The 18,424-nt window shown below is 44.5% G+C and overlaps 2 protein-coding genes across 8 annotated transcripts in view; one reads left to right on the top strand and one right to left on the bottom strand.

Moving 5' to 3' along the window:
- Window positions 1–13,814, top strand: part of ufl1 (UFM1-specific ligase 1) — a 56,361-nt gene extending 42,547 nt beyond the window's left edge. Inside the window, exon 20 of the mRNA XM_061900383.1 lies at window positions 3,571–13,814. Within this exon, the coding sequence (XP_061756367.1) occupies window positions 3,571–3,576 (6 nt within the window). The 3' untranslated portion in view covers window positions 3,577–13,814. The remainder of the gene's footprint in view (window positions 1–3,570) is intronic.
- dse (dermatan sulfate epimerase) overlaps window positions 9,471–18,424 on the bottom strand; it is a 62,069-nt gene continuing 53,115 nt past the window's right edge. For 6 of the 7 annotated variants that reach the window (XM_061900372.1, XM_061900371.1, XM_061900374.1 and 3 more), the window contains one exon: window positions 11,527–17,772. In XM_061900372.1, coding sequence (XP_061756356.1) covers window positions 16,029–17,772 — 1,744 coding nt within the window. In that variant the 3' untranslated portion in view covers window positions 11,527–16,028. Of the gene's footprint in view, window positions 11,454–11,526; window positions 17,773–18,424 lie in introns of those variants that run through there. The other variant, XM_061900377.1, reaches the window with a different exon arrangement.

Here is an 18,424-nt window from a genome sequence, read left to right as displayed (position 1 = left end):
TTGTGTAGTGTCATATTATACATAACATAGATGTAGTTACTTTCAGTGTTTAATCCATCTTAAATGACTTAAGTATAAAAAAATATTTTGATTCAAGAATCGATGGAGCATAAGTGTGTGGGCTTTTTCCGCTTATCCGAGGTCAGGTGCGGGGGGCAGCAACCTAAGCAGAGAAGCCCAGACTTCCCTCTCCCCAGCCACTTCGTACAGCTCTTCCCGGGGGATCCCAAGGCGTTCCCAGGCCAGCTGGGAGACATAGTCTTCCCAACGTGTCCTGGGTCTTCCCCGTGGCCTACTGCCGGTCGGACGTGCCCTAAACACCTCCCTAGGGAGGCGTTCGGGTGGCATCCTGACCAGATGCCCGGGGCACCTCATCTGGCTCCTCTCGATGTGGAGGAGCAGCGGCTTTACTTTGAGCTCCTCCCGGATGGCATAGCTTCTCACCCTATCTCTAAGGGAGAGATTCGCCACCCGGCGGAGGAAATTCATTTGGGCCGCTTGTACCCGTGATCTTGTTCTTTCGGTCAGAACCCAAAGCTCATGACCATAGGTGAGGATGGGAACGTAGATTGACCGGTAAATTGAAAGCTTTGCCTTCCGGCTCTGCTCCTTCTTCACCACAACGGATCGATACAGCGTCCGCATTACTGAAGACACCGCACCGATCCGCCTATCGATCTCACGATCCACTCTTCCCTCACTCGTGAACAAGACTCCCAGGTACTTGTACTCCTCCACTTGGGGCAAGGGCTCCTCCCCAACCCGGAAATGACACTCCACCCTTTTCCGGGCGAGAACCATGGACTCCGACTGAGCAGGTGCTGATTCTCATCCATTCGCTTCACACTCGGCTGCGAACCGATCCAGTGAGAGCTGAAGATCCTGGCCAGATGAAGCCATCAGGACCGCATCATCTGCTAAAAGCAGAGACCTAATCCTGCAGCCACCAAATCGGATCCCCTCAACCCCTTGACTGCGCCTAGAAAATCTGTCCATAAAAGTTATGAACAGAATTAGTGACAAAGGGCATCCTGGAAACATGTCCGTCTTACTGCTGGCAATGCGGACCAAGCTCTGACACTGATGGTACAGGGAGCGGATCCCCACAATCAGACAGTCCGATACCCCATACTCTCTGAGCACTCCCCACAGGACTTCCCGAGGGACATGGTCGAATGCCTTCTACAAGTCCACAAAGCACATGTAGACTGGTTGGGCAAACTCCCATCCACCCTCAAGGACCCTGCCGAGAGTATAGAGCTGGTCCACAGTTCCACGACCAGGACGAAAACCACAGTTCCTCTTGAATCCGAGGTTCGACTATCCGGCATAGCAGTCAACCTTGTCTGGATGCACATGTGTCATATGAAAAAGTTTTAATGTTGTAAATGTGATGTTTTGTGTGTTGTTTACTGTTTTTATTGTAACCTTGCTGCTGCCCTCTTGGCCAGGTCTTTCTTGGAAAAGAGATCTTTGATCTCAATGGGATTTTACCTGGTTAAATAAAGGCTAAATAAATAAAAATAGCCACCTCTGCAGTACACCTAAATAGACCTTACCGAGAAGGCTGAGGAGTGTGATCCCACGATAGCTGGGACACATCCTCCGGTTCACCTTCTTAAAGAGAGGAACCACCACCCCGGTCTGCCAATCCAGAGGTACCGCCCTCGATGTCCACGCGATGCTGCAGAATTTTGTCAACCAAGACAGCCCCGGTTGCCCATAAGGCATACTTGCCAACCCTCCCGGATTTTCTGAGAAACTCCCGAAATTCAGCGCCTCTCCCGAAAGCCTCCCGGAAGAAATTTTCTCTTGAAAATCTCCAGAAATTCAGCCGGAGCTGGAGGCCACGCCCCCTCCAGCTCCATGCGGACATGAGCGAGTACAGCCTGTTTTCACGCCCGCTTTCCTGTTATATAAACAGCTTGCCTTCCCAATCACGTTACAACATCTACGAATTTTAATAAAAAAACTGCACACACAAGGAGACAAAGCAGAAGAACGAGGGAGTTACAGCTAGGCGACGCCGTCTGTAATAGAGTGATTCTTTGTTGTCTGTTGCCATCTCCTGGTGAATGTTGGCTGTAGCTTTTTGCTTGGCCAATGATTTATGTGGTTTTGTGCACCTGACGGCAAGTGACCCTCGCCAGTATGCAAATGGCAGAACAAAGGTTACTCAAAAAGTGAAAGTTAAGTGTTGTTTTTTTTAGTAACCAGCAAGCACAGTACAGTTAGTAGAACAACTGTTTTTATTACTGTGTACTTGATTGGTGTCGTCTGAAATTTCTTTTATTTATATATATAATAAAATAAATATATATATCTAGAATTCACTGAAAGTCAAATATTTCATACATATATATATATACACATATATGAAATACTCGAGTTGGTGAATTATACTCCTTCCCGCCCAAACCACGCCCCCAACCACGCCTCTGCCCCACCCCCCGACCATGCCACCCCCCACCTCTCGAAATCAAAGGTCTCAAGGTTGGCAAGTATGCCATAAAGCAAGGGTGTCAAACTCTGGCCCGCCGTGTAATTTAATTTGGCCCTTGAGGCAATATCAATTTAGCATTAGAGCTGGCCCACCGGTGTTATACAGCGTCGGTGCCGCTGTAACACCACATTCACCGCTAATACTCACACTTGCCAACCCTCCTAATTTTCTCAGAAGACTCCCGAAGTTCAGTGCCCCTCCCGAAAATCTCCCGGGGCAACCATTCTCCCACATTTCTACCAATTTCCACCTGGACAACTATATTGGGGGCGTGCATTTAAGGCACTCCCTCTAGCGTTCTCTACAACCTGTCGGCTCGTCCGCTTTTCCTCCATACTAATAGCGTGTCACATATTATTTGTGGCTTTTACACACACACACACACACACGTGAATGGAATGCATACTTGGTCAACAGTCATGCAGGTCACACTTGGGTGGCCGTATAAACAACTTTAGCACTTTTACCAATATGCACCTCACTGTGAACCCACACCAAACAAGAATGACAAACACATTTCGGGAGAACATCCGCGCCGTAACACAACAGAACAAATACCCAGAACCCCTTGCAGCACTAACTCTTCCGGGAAACTTCCAGCAAACTGACCAATAATTAACGTTTTATTCATGCATTTTCTCTTGCTACTTCAAAGCTTGAATGTTTGGTTCATTCATTATTGTTATTTTATTTTCAAATGTATTATTAGCCTGTGGAAAAAATGTAATATTTACCTCAGAATATTGCAAATAGAAAAAAAGGCATATGATTTTTATTTAAATTTTATTTGATATGCCATTGATATTTTTTTAATTATTATTATTATTATTTGAAACTGGATTTTGCATGTCACTAAAGTTATATAAGCCTGCTTGTTCAATTTAATGCAAAACGTGTTTGGGTCCCTATTAAAAGGTTATTTTGTTCAACCTTGGCCCGCGGCTTTATTCAGTTTAAAATTTTGGCCCACTCTGTGTTTGAGTTTGACACCCCTGCCATAAAGTGTCAAAATAGTGCCGTTAAAGGGAATTACCGTTAACTTGTAATTATTGTGTTTCATTTGACAGGCCTAGTATTTGGAAATGTTGGCACCAAGTAGCGCCAACAGCCTCTCCAGCCACCACTGAACATTCATACACGCCTTGAGAGGTGCTGCAAAGAGGAATGGGCAAAACTGCCCAAAGATAGGTATGCCAAATTTGTGGCATCGTATTCAAAAATACTGTACGTGAGGTGGTAATTGCTGCCAAAAGTGCATCAACAAAGTATTGAGCAAAGGCTGCGAATACTTATGAACATGTGATTAAGGTTTTTATTTTAAATAGCAAATAAATAACTTTTTCATTGCCATTTTGGGGTATTTTGTGTAGAATTTTGAGGGGAAAAAATGACCATTTTGGAATATGACTGTACCATAACAAAATGTGGAAAACATGGATGCACTGTACATGACAGAAAATTGAATCCACATGTTTGTAGATGTTTTGTCTGGCACCACTGTCAACAGCACTAAATAGTACTCATTAAAAAATAAGTGTGACACAGGTGAGGAGGGAGGGGACTTTGGGATGCTGATGTGTGCTAGAATCACCAAGAGAAATGCTCGTCTCCGACATTGGGAACTACAAGACTGGAAAAAAGGTGTCGACCCAGAAGTGTTACTCAAGCCAACGTCTACTTACAGTACGTGTGGCCACTTCTGTTAACAGAGAATTTGAGTAATGTGTCCCCTTTATGTCTACGTGTATTGTTGTACAATATCAATTTTACTGTTGTGTTACCGTTTTTGAGATTGTGTCAAAATCCACACAACAAAGTGGCAACAGGAAAGGAATTTACCTTTTTAAGCTTTGGAATAGAGCCAAAGAGCCTTTGCGGAGGTTTATTTGTGAACACATTTTTTTTTTACAATCGTTGAATAATTGGGCAGCACGGTGGTAGAGGGGTTAGTGCAGCTGCCTCACAATACGAAGGTCCTGAGTAGTCCCGAGTTCAATCCCGGGCTCAGGATCTTTCTTTGTGGAGTTTGCATATTCTCCCTCATTTTAGAAAACCACTGTCGGTAACTACAGTTCATCGCTACATCTGTAAGTGCAAGTTAAAACTATACTACGCAAAGCAAAAGCCATTTATCAACAACACCCAGAAACGCTGCTGGCTTTGTTGGGCCGAAGTTCATCTAAGATGGACTGATGTAAAGTGTTCTGTGGTCTCAATTCTCAATGAGGGGCACCACGGTGGATCAGGGGTTAGTCTTTGTGCCTCACAATAAGAAGATATTGGGTTCAATCCCGGGCTCGGGATCTTTCTGTGTGGAGTTTGCATGTTCTTCCTGTGACTGCGTGGGTTCCCTCCGGGTACTCCGGCTTCCTCCCACCTCCGAAGACATGCACCTGGGGATAGGTTGATTGGCAACACTAAATTGGCCCTAGTGTGTGAATGTGAGTGTGAATGTCTGTGTCGGCCCTGCGATGAGTTGGCGACTTGTCCAGGGTGTACACCGCCTTCCGCCCGAATGCAGCTGAGATAGGCTCCATCACCCCCCAAAAAGGGACAAGCGGTAGAAAATGAATGAATAAAAATTTGTGAACAAAATTGTTTAAAAATTCAGTTAAATTATAGCCTTTTAAAATTGTGTGTATACAAATTCAGTGGGGAAAGCAATCGAGGTGTCACGTTTGCAGATTTCTGCACTGAATTCTTATACGCTGAATTTTAAAACAGTTTTCAAATGCACAGTTTTTCATTCAATAAAATTGTCACAGCGTCATTACATGCCAAAAATTCAGTTAAATAATTTCAATGCTGCAGAGATGGTTATCCTTCTGGAAGGTTCTCCTCTCTGCTGTAGCTCTGAAATAGTGACCATCAGGTTTTTGGTCACCTCCCCGATCGCTCAACTCTAGGAAGGTTCTGGTGGTTCCACACGTCTACCACTTACACATGGAGACCTTGTACCTGTCCCTTTCCCCACATTTGTGCCTCAAGACAATTCATTTGACTTAATGCTTGCTATGCTCTGCCACCACCTTATAGAGAGAGACAGGTGTGTGCCCTTTCAAAGTGGACTCAAATGAAGCTGCATGAACATCTCAAGGATGGTCAGCTGTGACAGGTTACACCTGAAGTCACTTTTGAGCTGTGAATTGTCAGAAAATTTGTATGTAAAAGATCAAAAAACTTTCCGTTCTCTGCATTCCCAGTGAACAGACGATAACTGTCTTTGTTGTATTAAGCAAAAGGCTTTTAAAATTCCATTGTGTATGATGGGGGGGAGACGGGAGGGATTGTCTATTTTGATCTAGGACCAGTCCAAGCCCGAGGCATCTTTTTATATTGTGTTAATGTGACTGAAATCAATGGCTGTTTACATACCCTCCATTCCTTTAGAAACAGCTGTTGTTAAGTAAACAGGGAACGTCTGAATAAAAAGAGGTAGCGTACAATCTTTCGCCAGTGTGCTGGAGACTACAAGAGTACAGTCCAGACGCGCAAACTCAAGGTTGTTGTCTCAGAATCCTGCACAGCAAGCCCAGCAGCAAGCTTTTTTTGTGATTTAGGGATGAACACCTTCCAGCCACCCTGAGAAAACTGATGTTTCAGTTTATATGTCGACTGCACAGAAGGATCCTATCATACAGATAACCAATCCTAGGTGTAGTTCTGTTAGGTACCAATCCTACATATGGAAACACTGTTATATGTGCCTTTTTTTACAATGTGTAGACACATTTTTAAAGTATATTTTTATTGCTGCTTTTTTTTTATTCATTGGATGCCTTTTACAGAATATGCACAAGCACTGTTTTAATATCACATGATAATACCTTTGTTTTATGGACTGTATGGGATTGTTGACTATATCTACTTTTACCCTGTAGTCTGCAATAAAGCTTGATTGATATATGCCAACATGTATAATATCAAACTGAGAGAGTACAAATGCCCCCCAATAAGGGCCCATTACTATTAACTATCTGTCATTTAACATACCTCTAGGGCGGGGGTGGCTCTTTAGCGCCGCCCTAGTGGCTCTCTGGAGCTTTTCCAAAAATGTTTGAAAAATGGAAAAAGATGAGGTGGAAAAAACATTTTTTGTTTTAATATGGTTTCTCTAGGAGGATAAACATGACACAAACCTCCCCAATTGTTATAAAGCACACTGTTTGTATTACACATGCTTCACCGATTCGAGTATTTGGCGATCGCCGTTTTGTCCTACTAAATTTGCTGGTCCTTGAACTCACCATAGTTTGTTTACATGTATAACTTTCTCCGACTTTCGAGGACGTGTTTTATTATGCCACTTCTTTTTCTGTCTCATATTGTCCACCAAACCTTTAATGCTGTGCATGAATGCACAAAGGTGAGTTTTGTTGACGTTATTTTGTCACTGCATGACTGTAAGCTATTGGATCATTGTGCCTCATTTGTAGCTATATTGGAGCTCATTTGGTTTCCTTTAAGTCCTCTTAATTCAATTTATATCTCATGACACTTTCTGTATGAAATATGGCTTTTATTTTTTTGTGGCTCCAGACATTTGTTTTTGTATTTTTGGTCCAATATGGCCTTATCAACATTTTAGGTTGCCTTCCCCTGCTCTTGTGCTCCCCGCACGCCATTGTATGTATTTATTTTAGTTTGCCTTTTCTTTTGCCCACCCCTATAATGTTATTCATATTCTCTACCATCAGTTGAAAAAAAACCCAGCATCTATCTTGACAAAAAAACAAACAATGGTTGTGTGCAGTAAAACTTTTCATGAACTCAACTCACCTTAATGCAGTGCTTCTCAAATATTTTCTGTTGCGCACCCCCAAGGAAGAAGAAAATATTGTGCGCCCCCCTCCCACTGTGAATATAAATATTGTATAAATGGTTTATAAAAGTGTTATTGCAAGTTTATTAACATTGAAAGAAACAATACGTCTTTCCTCGTCTCCCAAGTATACGCTTCATCACATTCTGGTATGACAAAAAAAAAAGCATGTTCCCCCTATGTCACACCCGCCTTCCCTGGCATTGCACCACTATTTGAGAAGGACTGCCTTTGTGTGTGTTTCTAAGTTTGTGTTGGACGTCTCCGATGAAGGGAGTACTTATGATCTTGGTTTACAGAGTAAACAACTACAAACCCCAAAAAGCAGTGACATTGGCACTTTGTGTAAATGGTAAATAAACACAGAATACAATCATTTGCAAATCTTTTTCAACTTATATTCAATTGAATAGACTGCAAAGACAAGATATTTAATATTCCAACTGAGAAATTTCATTTTTATTTAATTTTTTTTTCAAATAATCATCAACTTAGAATTTAATGGTAGCAAGACCTTGCAAAAAAGTTGGCACAGGGGCATTTTTACCACTGTGTTACATGGCCTTTCCTTTTACCAACACTTAGTAAACCTTTGGGAACTGAGGAGGCCAATTTCTGAAGCTTTTCAGGTGGATTTCTTTCCCGTTCTTGCTTGATGTACAGCTTAAGTTGTTCAACAGTCCGTTGTGGTATTTTAGGCTTCATAATGCACCACACATTTTCAATGGGGACTACAGGCAGTGTAGTACCCACACTCTTTTACTATAAATGCACCCTGTTGTAACATGTGGCTTGGGATTGTCTTGGTAAAATAAGCAGGGGCGTCCATGATAACGTTGCTTGGATGGCAACATATGTTGCTCCAAAACCTGTATGTACTTTTCAGCATTATTGGTGCCTTCACAGATGTGTAAGTTACCCATGCTTTGAGAACTAATACACCCCTATACCATCACAGATGCTTGTTTTTAAACTTGGCGCATAGAACAATCCGGATGGTTCTTTTCCTCTTTGACCCGGAGGACACAATGTCCGCAGTTTCCAAAAACAATTTGAAATGTGGACTCGTCAGATCAACGAACATTTTTCCACTTTGCATCAGTCCATCTTAGATGAGCTTGTGCCCAGCGGAGCCGGCGGCGTTTCTGGATGTTGTTGATAAATGGCTTTCGCTTTGCATGGTCAAGTTTTGAATTGCCCTTACAGATGTAGCGACAAACTGCAGTTACTAAAAGTGATTTTTTTTTAATGTTCGTTAGCCCATGTGGTGATATCCTTACACATGTCGCTTTTTGATACAGTACCGTCTAAAGGGATTAAAAATCCGTAATATCATCGCTTACGTGGAGTGATTTCTCCAGATTCTCTGAACCTTTTGATGATATCAGACCGTAGATGGTGAAATCTTAAATTCCTTTGCAATAGCTTGTTGAGAAATGCTCTTAAACTGTTCCGACAATTTGCTCACACATTTGTTTACAAAATGTTGACCCTCGCCCCGACCTTGTTTGTGAACGACTGAGCATTTCATGAAAGCTGCTTTTATACCCAATCATGGCACTTACCTGTTCCCAATTAGCCTGCGGGACGTTCCAAATAATTATCTTGTCTTTACAGTCTATTGAATTTAATATAGGTTGAAAAGGATTTGCAAATCATTTTATTCTCTTTTTATTGACCATTTACACAACGTGCCAACTTCACTGGTTTTGGGGTTTGTAAAAACTAAGGTTTTGGGCATTGTTTTCTATTAACGCATTATTGTTTTCAAAGAAGTCTCCTGCACATCATCTTCATCACTAAAGGAAAAATCTAATCTGTGAGAGACAATCCTTCTGCCATGATTAAGAATGTATCTTTTTTGTTTTTTGGAGTAGTCAGCTTGAAGCGTCCCTCTGTCTCCGACTCTCCTTTATCTTGCATCTGATTGGCCAGTCTGTCATGTTTCGCCACAATTTTAGCCAGCTGTGCTTCATCCCACGAACACCAACCGATCATCATGGATTTTCTCCGTCTGTATGGATGTTCTCATTAATTTCTGTATTTTATTTGAGGCAACACAATGCATCCCTGCAAGATGGTTGGATCTGTTAATGTGGATTTATCAGAATGATGAACCGTTAGTAGAGTATAAAACAAAGAGCGATAGGTTACATATTTATTTGATTCTATTGTGTGAATGGCTATAAATCAGCTGTATTGTTCTTGAAAAGATCATTATAATCAGTTGCACAATAAAATAGCTGTTGAATTATTTGGATACAGTCAGTAAATTCAGGCTAAAATTGCTTCGCAATAGACATGATGTTTGCTATGTTCACAGGTAGTTATAAAAAAAAAAGGGACTCAAAAAATATACAGCCACAAAATAGTTTAAAAAAACAAAACGATGAGCTTCGAACATCTACTGAATATAATCCACATACCAAAGCAAGCGCAAAGAGAACGGGAGACCGGAGACCTTTTATATTCCCTGAAGGTGTTTTAAATTTTTCCAACCTCTGACTTATGACAAAACTGAAATCAGCATCATGAACTTCGCTTGTACTGAGAATGTGAAGGAATTCTTTTTTTGTGTTTCATCCATCTTCTTCCGCTTATCGGAGGTCGGGTCACGGGGGGAGCAGCCTAAGTAGGGAATCCCGGACTACCCCCTCCCCACCCACTTCGTCCAGCTCCTACCGGGGGATCCCGAGGCGTTTCTAGGCCAGCCGGAAGACATAGTCTTCCCAACATGTCCTGGGTCTTTCCCATGGCTTCCTACCGGTCAGACGTGCCCAAAACACCTCCCAAGGGAGGCGTTCGGGTGGCATCCTGACCAGATGCTCATCTGGCTCCTCTTGATGTGGAGGACCAGCCACTAAACTTTGAGCTCCTCCCGGATGACTGTGCTTCTCACCCTATTTCTAAGGGCCCCGCCACCCGGCGGAGAAAACTCATTTCGGCCGCTCGTACCCGTGATCTTGTCTTTTCGGTCATAACCCAAAGCTCATGACCATAGGTGAGGATGGGAACGTAGATCGACCGGTAAATTGAGAGCTTTGCCTTCCGGCTCAGCTCCTTCTTCACCACAACGGTCCGCATTACTGAAGACGCCGCACCGATCCGCCTGTCAACCTCAGATCCACTTTTCCCTCACTCGTGAACAAGACCACGAGGTACTTGAACTCTTCCACTTGGCGCAAGATCTCCTCCCCAACCCGGAGATGGCACTCCACCCTTTTCCGGGCGAGAACCACGGACTCAGACTTGGAGGTGCTGATTCTCATCCCAGTCGCTTCACACTCGGCTGCGAACCGACCCAGTGAGAGCTGAAGATCCCCGTCAGATGAAGCCATCAGGACCACATCATCTGCAAAAAGCAGAGACCTAATCCCGCGGCCACCAAACCGGATCCCTTCAACGCCTTGACTGCGCCTAGAAATTCTGTCCATAAAAGTTATGTACGGAATCGGTGACAAAGGGCAGCCTTGGCGGAGGCCAACCCACACTGGAAACGGGTCTGACTTACTGCCGGCGATGCAGACCAAGGTCCTACACTGATCATACAGGGAGCGGACCGCCATAATCGGACAGTCCTTTACCCCATACTCTCTGAGCACTCCCCACGGTTGAATGCCTTCTCCAAGTCCACGAAGCAAATGTAGATTGGTTGGGCAAACTCCCACTCACCTTGAAGGACCCTGCCGAGAGTATAGATCTAGTCCACAGTTCCACGACCAGGACGAAAACCACACTGTTCCTACTGAACCCGAGGTTCGACTATCCGCCGTAGCCTCCTCTCCAGTACACCTGAACAGACCTTACCTGGTTTTGTGTTATCATTTTAAATAAAATCAGCATAAACATCTTTGTGACTTTCATTCTCAAATTTAAGATTGCTATTCCAGTAATAAAAATGGCCATTAAACTAAATACTAACTTTTTTCAACTAAGCATCACTTTTGGCAGCAGTGCCTCAGGAGATGCAGAAGGCAACTCTGCAGAAGTAACTGGTTTTACCACTAATGTGGTGTTCTTGGGCAAGGCACTTCACCTACCTTGCCTCCAGTCTGGTGTATGGATGTGAAATATTTGGCAGTGTTTCCATCAGTACAGGAGATCCTTGCGGGTTCCAAGAACAACATACTGCAAACAATGGACACACCCGTAAAAAAAACCCAACAGTTTCAATTGAGATACTCCAAACAAAAAACAGTAGTCAGCGAGTTACTTTTTTTAGTAAATTGGTAATAAAAATACAACTTTGTTTTTGTTTTGTTTTTTAAAAAAAACAATTTTTTTGTAAAGAAAACACACAAACGCGTTTTTCGCCAATAAAATATTTGTAAAAACGTAATACTTTGAGAGGAAAATTTGCAAATATGCCATACTTGCCAACCTTGAGACCACCGAATTCGGGAGATGGGGGGGTGTTGTATATTGTAGCGTCCCGGAAGAGTTAGTGCTACAAGGGGTTCTGGTTATTTGTTCTGTTGTGTTTATGTTGTGTTACGGTGCGGATGTTCTCCCGAAATGTGTTTGTCATTCTTGTTTAGTGTGGGTTCACAAGTGTGGCGCATATTTGTAACAGTGTTAATGTTGTTTATATGGCCACCCTCAGTGTGACCTGTATGGCTGTTGACCAAGTATGCATTGCATTCACCTATGTGTGTGTTAAAGCTGCATATAATTATGTGACTGGGTCGGCACGCTGTTTGTACATAGGAAAAGCGACGGGACGACAGGTTGTAGAGGGCGCTAAAGGCAGTGCCTTTAAGGCACGATCACGATAATGTTGTCCGGGTGGAAATAGGGAGAAATTCGGGAGAATGTTTGCCCCGGGAGATTTTCGGGAGGGGCACTGAAATTCTGGAGTCTCCTGGGAAAATCGGGAGGGTTGGCAAGTATGAAATATGCTGAATGCCAATCTACCAATATGTGGGGATTTACTGTATATAGTGTAACCTCTATTTACGAACATAACTGGTTCTTGAAAAGTTTCTATCGTGAAGCAGTGTTCCCCATAAGGATCAATGTAAACATGAATAATTGGTTCTAGCCTCGACCAAAATCCACATTTTAGTTAAAACTACACACTTTAAAGACACTGTAATGTACAGAATGTATACAGTTTATGTCAACGAGGGTAATGGCTCGACAATCTCTATTTTATCCAAACAATACAGCAACATTACAGCAAGATTAAATGTCAACACTAACACAAGTCTTGTTGGTGCGCTCCAAACCCACCAAAAAAACAAAGTAAAATCATTATATCTTGTGTCTGGGATTACTTGTGGCATTGGTGAACACTCGGAGTTTCAGACTGACAAATAAGCAGTGGCTTCACTTAGTGACCGCTGGCGTTAGCACAAACTAGCGGTCCTTCATCGGCTTGTGTCCCGTAGTGCTTACTTTGCTGTAATAAAGGTTTGCTGTGGCATCTTTTTTAGTCTCATCCCTATCAAAACTTACTGCGGAACAAGACTCCCTTTGCTGACAAAATCCTCAAACTGAAGCCGATTGTTAACGGAATAAAATGCTAGCTCAAAGCGATTGTCGAGCAACCCGAAGCTATACAGTAAAACTGTTAAAAGTTTGAACACCGAAAGCATTTCTGATCGCACAAAGCGATCTTTAAGACAGGCTGACAACTCTGACTGGCGTAAGGTACGACAATTGTGGAAATAAACTTGTCAGAAGTTGTTAGAAGTTATTAAAGTAGCATTAAGCAGCAAGCAAAATGAATGAATGGAGTGTTCGTGGTCCGCACACAGAAGCTATTTGGCGCGATGTAAACATGGAAACGTTTGTAAACTGAAATGGTCGCAAATAGAGGTGTTTGTAAATGGAGGTTCTACTGTACTCCAGGTCAGCTGTGGCTTCAAGTCCAGTATGTGGCTGTAGAGTAAATGAATAACAGATATTACTGTAAATGGGTGTCTGGAAAGGCACCATATATTGGCCTAGAGTTTATTTCAGTTAAATGTCGACCTTTTTTTCCGCCAAGAGAGCTAACAGTAGTAATCATTACGGCAGTCTACATACCACCAGATGCTAATGTTACCATGGCTCTCTCCCTACTGCTAAATACAGTAAACAAACAGCTGCGTGCCCACCCCAATGGTGCTCACATTATTGCTGGTGATTTTAATAAAGCCAATTTGAAAACAGTACTACCTAAATTTGACCAGTTTGTTAAATGTCCTACTAGAGGGGGAAACACTTTGGACCATGTTTACTGTAATATCAAAGAGGCATATAGAGCCATCCCACTCCCCCACCTAGGCCAGTCAGACCACCTCTCTTTGCTGCTCATCTCTGCTTACACCCCCCTCAGATCAAGGACACAAGCAGTAATAAATACTGTTACAACTTGGCCTGAGGATGCACTCCCCCAGCTACAGGACTGCTTTGCACAAACTGCGTGGGATGTGTTCAAAAACCAAGACCTGCCCACACACACAGAGTCGGTACTATCCTACATAAAGTACTGTATCAGCAATGTCACTGTGAAAAAAAACCATCCGGGTTTACCCAAATCAGAAACCCTGGATGACATGCCAGGTCAGCATGCTCCTCGAGGCCCGGGACATTGCCTTCAGGTCAGGTGACAGTGCTCTATACAGCGCAGCGCGTGCTGACCTGAAGAGAGGACTCAGAGAAGCCAAGATGGACTATAAAGAGAGGATCGAAGACCACCTCTCGAGCAACAACCCACGGCAGATGTGGCAGGGCATACAGCACATCACCAATTACAAAGGCTGTGACGCAGTCACCGGGGACTGGGATGCAACGCTAGCAGAGGAGCTGAACTGCTTTTTTGCACGCTTTGAGACATCACAATCAGTCACAGCCACACTACCACCAGCACCCCCAAACCCTCCAACCCCCAGTCCCCCCACACTCATTCTTGAGGAGCACGAGGTCAGGCGGGTGCTCAAGGCAGTGAACCCCAGGAAGGCGACTGGTCCAGACGGTGTACCCGGGAAGGTGCTCAAAACATGCGCCGACCAGCTCTCCTACATTATCACCGTCCTCTTCAACCTCTCCTTGGCACAGGCATTCATCCCACCCTGCCTTAAATCTGCCACAATCATCCTGGTACCCAAGAAAGCTGCCACAAACAACCTCAATGACTATCGCCCAGTAGCACTCACACCTGTCATCATGAAGTGCTTCGAGAGGCTGGTCCTCCACCACATCAAAGCCTGCCTCCCCCCCCACCCTAGACCCACAGCAGTTTGCCTACAGGGGAAACAGATCCACAGATGACGCCATATCCATGGCTCTCCACTCCACACTGAGCCACCTGGAACACCGGGGGAGCAATGTCAGGATGCTTTTCATTGACTATAGCTCCACCTTCAATACCATCATTCCAGACATTCTGGTCACCAAACTGCTGGACTTAGGCCTACCCTCACCCACCTGTCTTTGGATTAAGGACTTCCTGACCAACCGACCTCAGACAGTAAAACTTGGCCCCCACCTCTCCCTCCCCCCGCACACTCAGCATCGGCTCCCCACAGGGCTGTGTGCTGAGCGCTTTGCTGTACTCCCTCTACACCCATGACTGTAGTCCAGCCCACTCGGAGAAGACCATCATCAAGTTCGCCGATGACACAACGGTAGTGGGTCCCATTACAGGGGGGGATGAGTCTGCATACAGAGATGAGGTCCTGAAACTATCAGCGTGGTGTTCAGTGAATAATTTGGCACTGAACACCACAAAAACCAAGGAACTCATCTTTGACTTTAGGAAGAACACTGCAGACCCCGCCCCCCTCTACATCAACGGAGAGGAGGTGGAGAGAGTCAGCTCCTTCAAGTTCCTCGGCACCCTCATATCTGCTGACCTGTCCTGGACCCAAAATACAACTGCGGTCATGCGGAAGGCCCAGCGGAGACTCCATTTCCTGAGGGTGCTGAGGAAGAACAGACTGGAGAGGCAGCTGATGGTGACCTTCTATCGCTCGGCTGTCGAGAGCTTGCTTACGTACTGCATAACAGTGTGGTACGCCAGCTGCACTGAAGCAGACAAACAGGCGATTCAGAGGGTCATAAAGTCGGCACAAAAAATCATCGGCTGTCTCCTGCCCTCCCTGAAGGACTTACACAACTCCCGTTGCCTCAACAGAGCAAAAAACATTACCAAGGACAGCACACACCCTGGCTTCCACCTGTTCGACTTGCTACCATCAGGCAGGCGCTACAGGTGCATCAGAGCCAGAACAAACAGGCTCAGAGACAGCTTCTTTCCCAAAGCTGTCACCGTGTTGAACTCTAACTTATAATAATAATAATTCACCCCTATACAATATAATGCCCCAATACCCTACTGTGCAATACTACCCTTCAAGTGCAATACGTCCGTCACTGATTGTTATTTATTACTTCGGTACTCCTGTCTTGCTCTGTATATTGTACAGTATTTGTATTTAGTACTTCTATAGTGTTTTGTATATTGTACAGAATTGCTTATTATTTTTATTGGATAGTAGTCTGTTTATTTCAATTGTTAGTTTTTCCTTTATTACCTCTTATGTCATTTATTTCACCCCATATTTGTTCCCACTATCGCACCTTAAGTTGGAGTCTTTAATCTCGTTATATGCAAATATAATGACAATAAAGTTCATTCTATTCTATTCTATTCTATAATTCCTATCCATTGTTGATATCATAAGCCTGAGATCGTCTGCAGCTAAACCAAGGATGTCAGCACTGCATGTGAGAGCATGACGAGTAGAGGTACAATAAGATCAAGCAGTCAACCATTACGATCGTATAAAAACATCTCTGAGTGTTCAAGCTGCGTCCCCGCTGGAAGCGAGTCAACAAGACCGCCAGCAGCAAGAAGAAGGTGGCAGTGTTCAGGAGGAGGAACAGTCGGATGTAAGAGGCTAAGTTGGGCCGTTGACTTCCAGAAGTCACCAACATATTAATTTCTTTAAATTTACGGCCTTTCACAAAGCCGCTTTTCCTGTTTTTGCGGCTGTCTGTGTATTCTAGAAAGGCTTGTGCGTCTGCGTCTCCCTCTTCTGGACTGTTTTCGTACACACGCTTGGACGTCCTCTGTCGGACTTGTTTTTCACTGACCTCGATCTGTGCAAATATGTCAGGCAGACTCCCAGAGAGCTTCTCACCAAGGTTTATTTTCTTGCTCCCCTTATCCTTACTCTGTTTCTTGGACATGGCAAACAGCTTCTCGATGACCCCCTCGGTCTTCTTTTTGTCAGAGAACCGGAGCAGGCGCTCCGCGGTCTTGCGGAATCTGCCCGTATTTAGAGCCTTCCCAAGAATATGTCTTTCCATTTGCTGAAAGACCGGCTTGACATGCTGGAGGTTGTCATCCATCACGTTGACGTATTCCTCTACTTCGGAAGGGGAGCTGTCCGCCGCAGTTGGTTTTTTCTCAAACACGATCTTCTTCTGGTCCAGCAGCACCATGGCAAAAAGAGGCTTGCTGGTGACTTCTCCAGTCAGCAGGTAGACGGTGTAGGTGTGGTCTTTTGTGGCCAGGTAAATGTCCACTCTTTGGTTGTCACCACGGACGCTGAAGCTGTTGAGAGCCATGTCTGGTCCCAAAAAAACGTAGGCCACTCGAGTGTGAGGGTATCTTAACGGCATTGTGACGTTCACATAATTCGAGCCATTATACGGGTACCCTCGTGGATAATTCCAGTAACCTACAATCCCTCTATTACCGTGACCTGTGTCATCCATCCAGAACATTTTATACTTGTCGTCTTTGTGTGATACAAATGCTCCATTGAAACCGTCCACTTTTATATCCTGGAATGGAAGCTCCGTGTTGTGAAAGAATGCACTCATGGCCCTGGATGGGCTGTCGGGATCCAGATGAATGTGGTCCACCAGCAGGAGGAGCTGTGGGTGAAGTAGGAGGAGGTTTCTCTGAAAGTTGCGGATCTTCAGGTCTGGATTATAGGCGGAACGACCTTCCCCACGGATGAAGACCATCCCTTGTTTCTCCATGGCAGCTTCTACTTTCCCCTGAGCGTCAGCTGCAGACCCTGCCTTGTATTTCAACCACTTGGAGTCACAGGATTCCGTCACCTGGCCAGCCCACGGCTTAAAGCAAGTTCCCGAGAGGGCCGGGCCGAACAACACAGCATTGTTCAGCAAAGTGTACTTGGGTCCATATAGTCCCTCAGTGATGAAAGGAATGCCATTGGGTGCAAAGGTAAAAGTGTTCTGATCAGGGTGTTCGTGGCCGGCATTGAAGTTCCTCCACCCTTTAATCCACTCCTTGTACTTGCCCTTGTGAACCATCTCAAAGATAGCACGTCCCCCGAGCTTCCCTGACTTGAAGGAAAGAAAGGAGCGATTCGTATTTGCAGGTAAAGCACTGCCGTAAGTCACCACGCCCCAGTCTTCAAAGTAATGCAGCTGTGATGTTCCAAAATCAGATGGGGGTTTCGGAGAAAGGCCGGGGTCATACCTAAAAAGAAGAGCAGAATTATAGAAACACAGGTAATATCCTAAAAACAAGTCATGTTTAATGTTGCAACAATTCTTAAATACTGCACTGAAGCATTTTTAAGTAAGTACCAATGATTGTCACACACACACTAGGTGTGGTGAAATTTACCTCTGCATTTGACCATTCTCCTTGTTCACCCCCTGGGAGGTGAGGGCAGCAGCGGTGGCTGCGCCCGGAAATAATTTTTGCTGATTTAACCCCCAATTCCAACCCTTGATGCTGAGTGCCAAGCAGGGAGGTAATGGGTCCCATTTTTTTAGGGATGGCGTGGCGCAGTGTGAGAGTGGCCGTGCGCAACCCGAGGGTCACTGGTTCAAATCCCACCGAGTACCAATCTCGTCACGTCCCTTGTGTCCTGAGCAAGACACTTCACCCTTGCTTCTGATGGGTGCTGGTTGGCGCCTTGCATGGCAGCTCCCTCCATCAGTGTGTGAATGTGTGTGTGAATGGGTAAATGTGGAAGTAGTGTCAAAGCGCTTTGAGTACCTTGAAGGTAGAAAAGCGCTATACAAGTACAACCCATTTATCATTTATTTTTATAGTTTTTCGTATGACTCGGCCGGGGTTTGAACTCACGACCTACCGATCTCACGGCGGACACTCTAACCAC

The sequence above is a fragment of the Nerophis ophidion genome, linkage group LG05 (assembly GCF_033978795.1).
Source record: "Nerophis ophidion isolate RoL-2023_Sa linkage group LG05, RoL_Noph_v1.0, whole genome shotgun sequence".
Taxonomy (NCBI): Eukaryota; Metazoa; Chordata; class Actinopteri; order Syngnathiformes; family Syngnathidae; genus Nerophis; species Nerophis ophidion.
The sequence above is the reverse complement of the archived record's forward strand: the minus strand, read 5'-3'. Positions and strand labels throughout refer to the sequence as shown.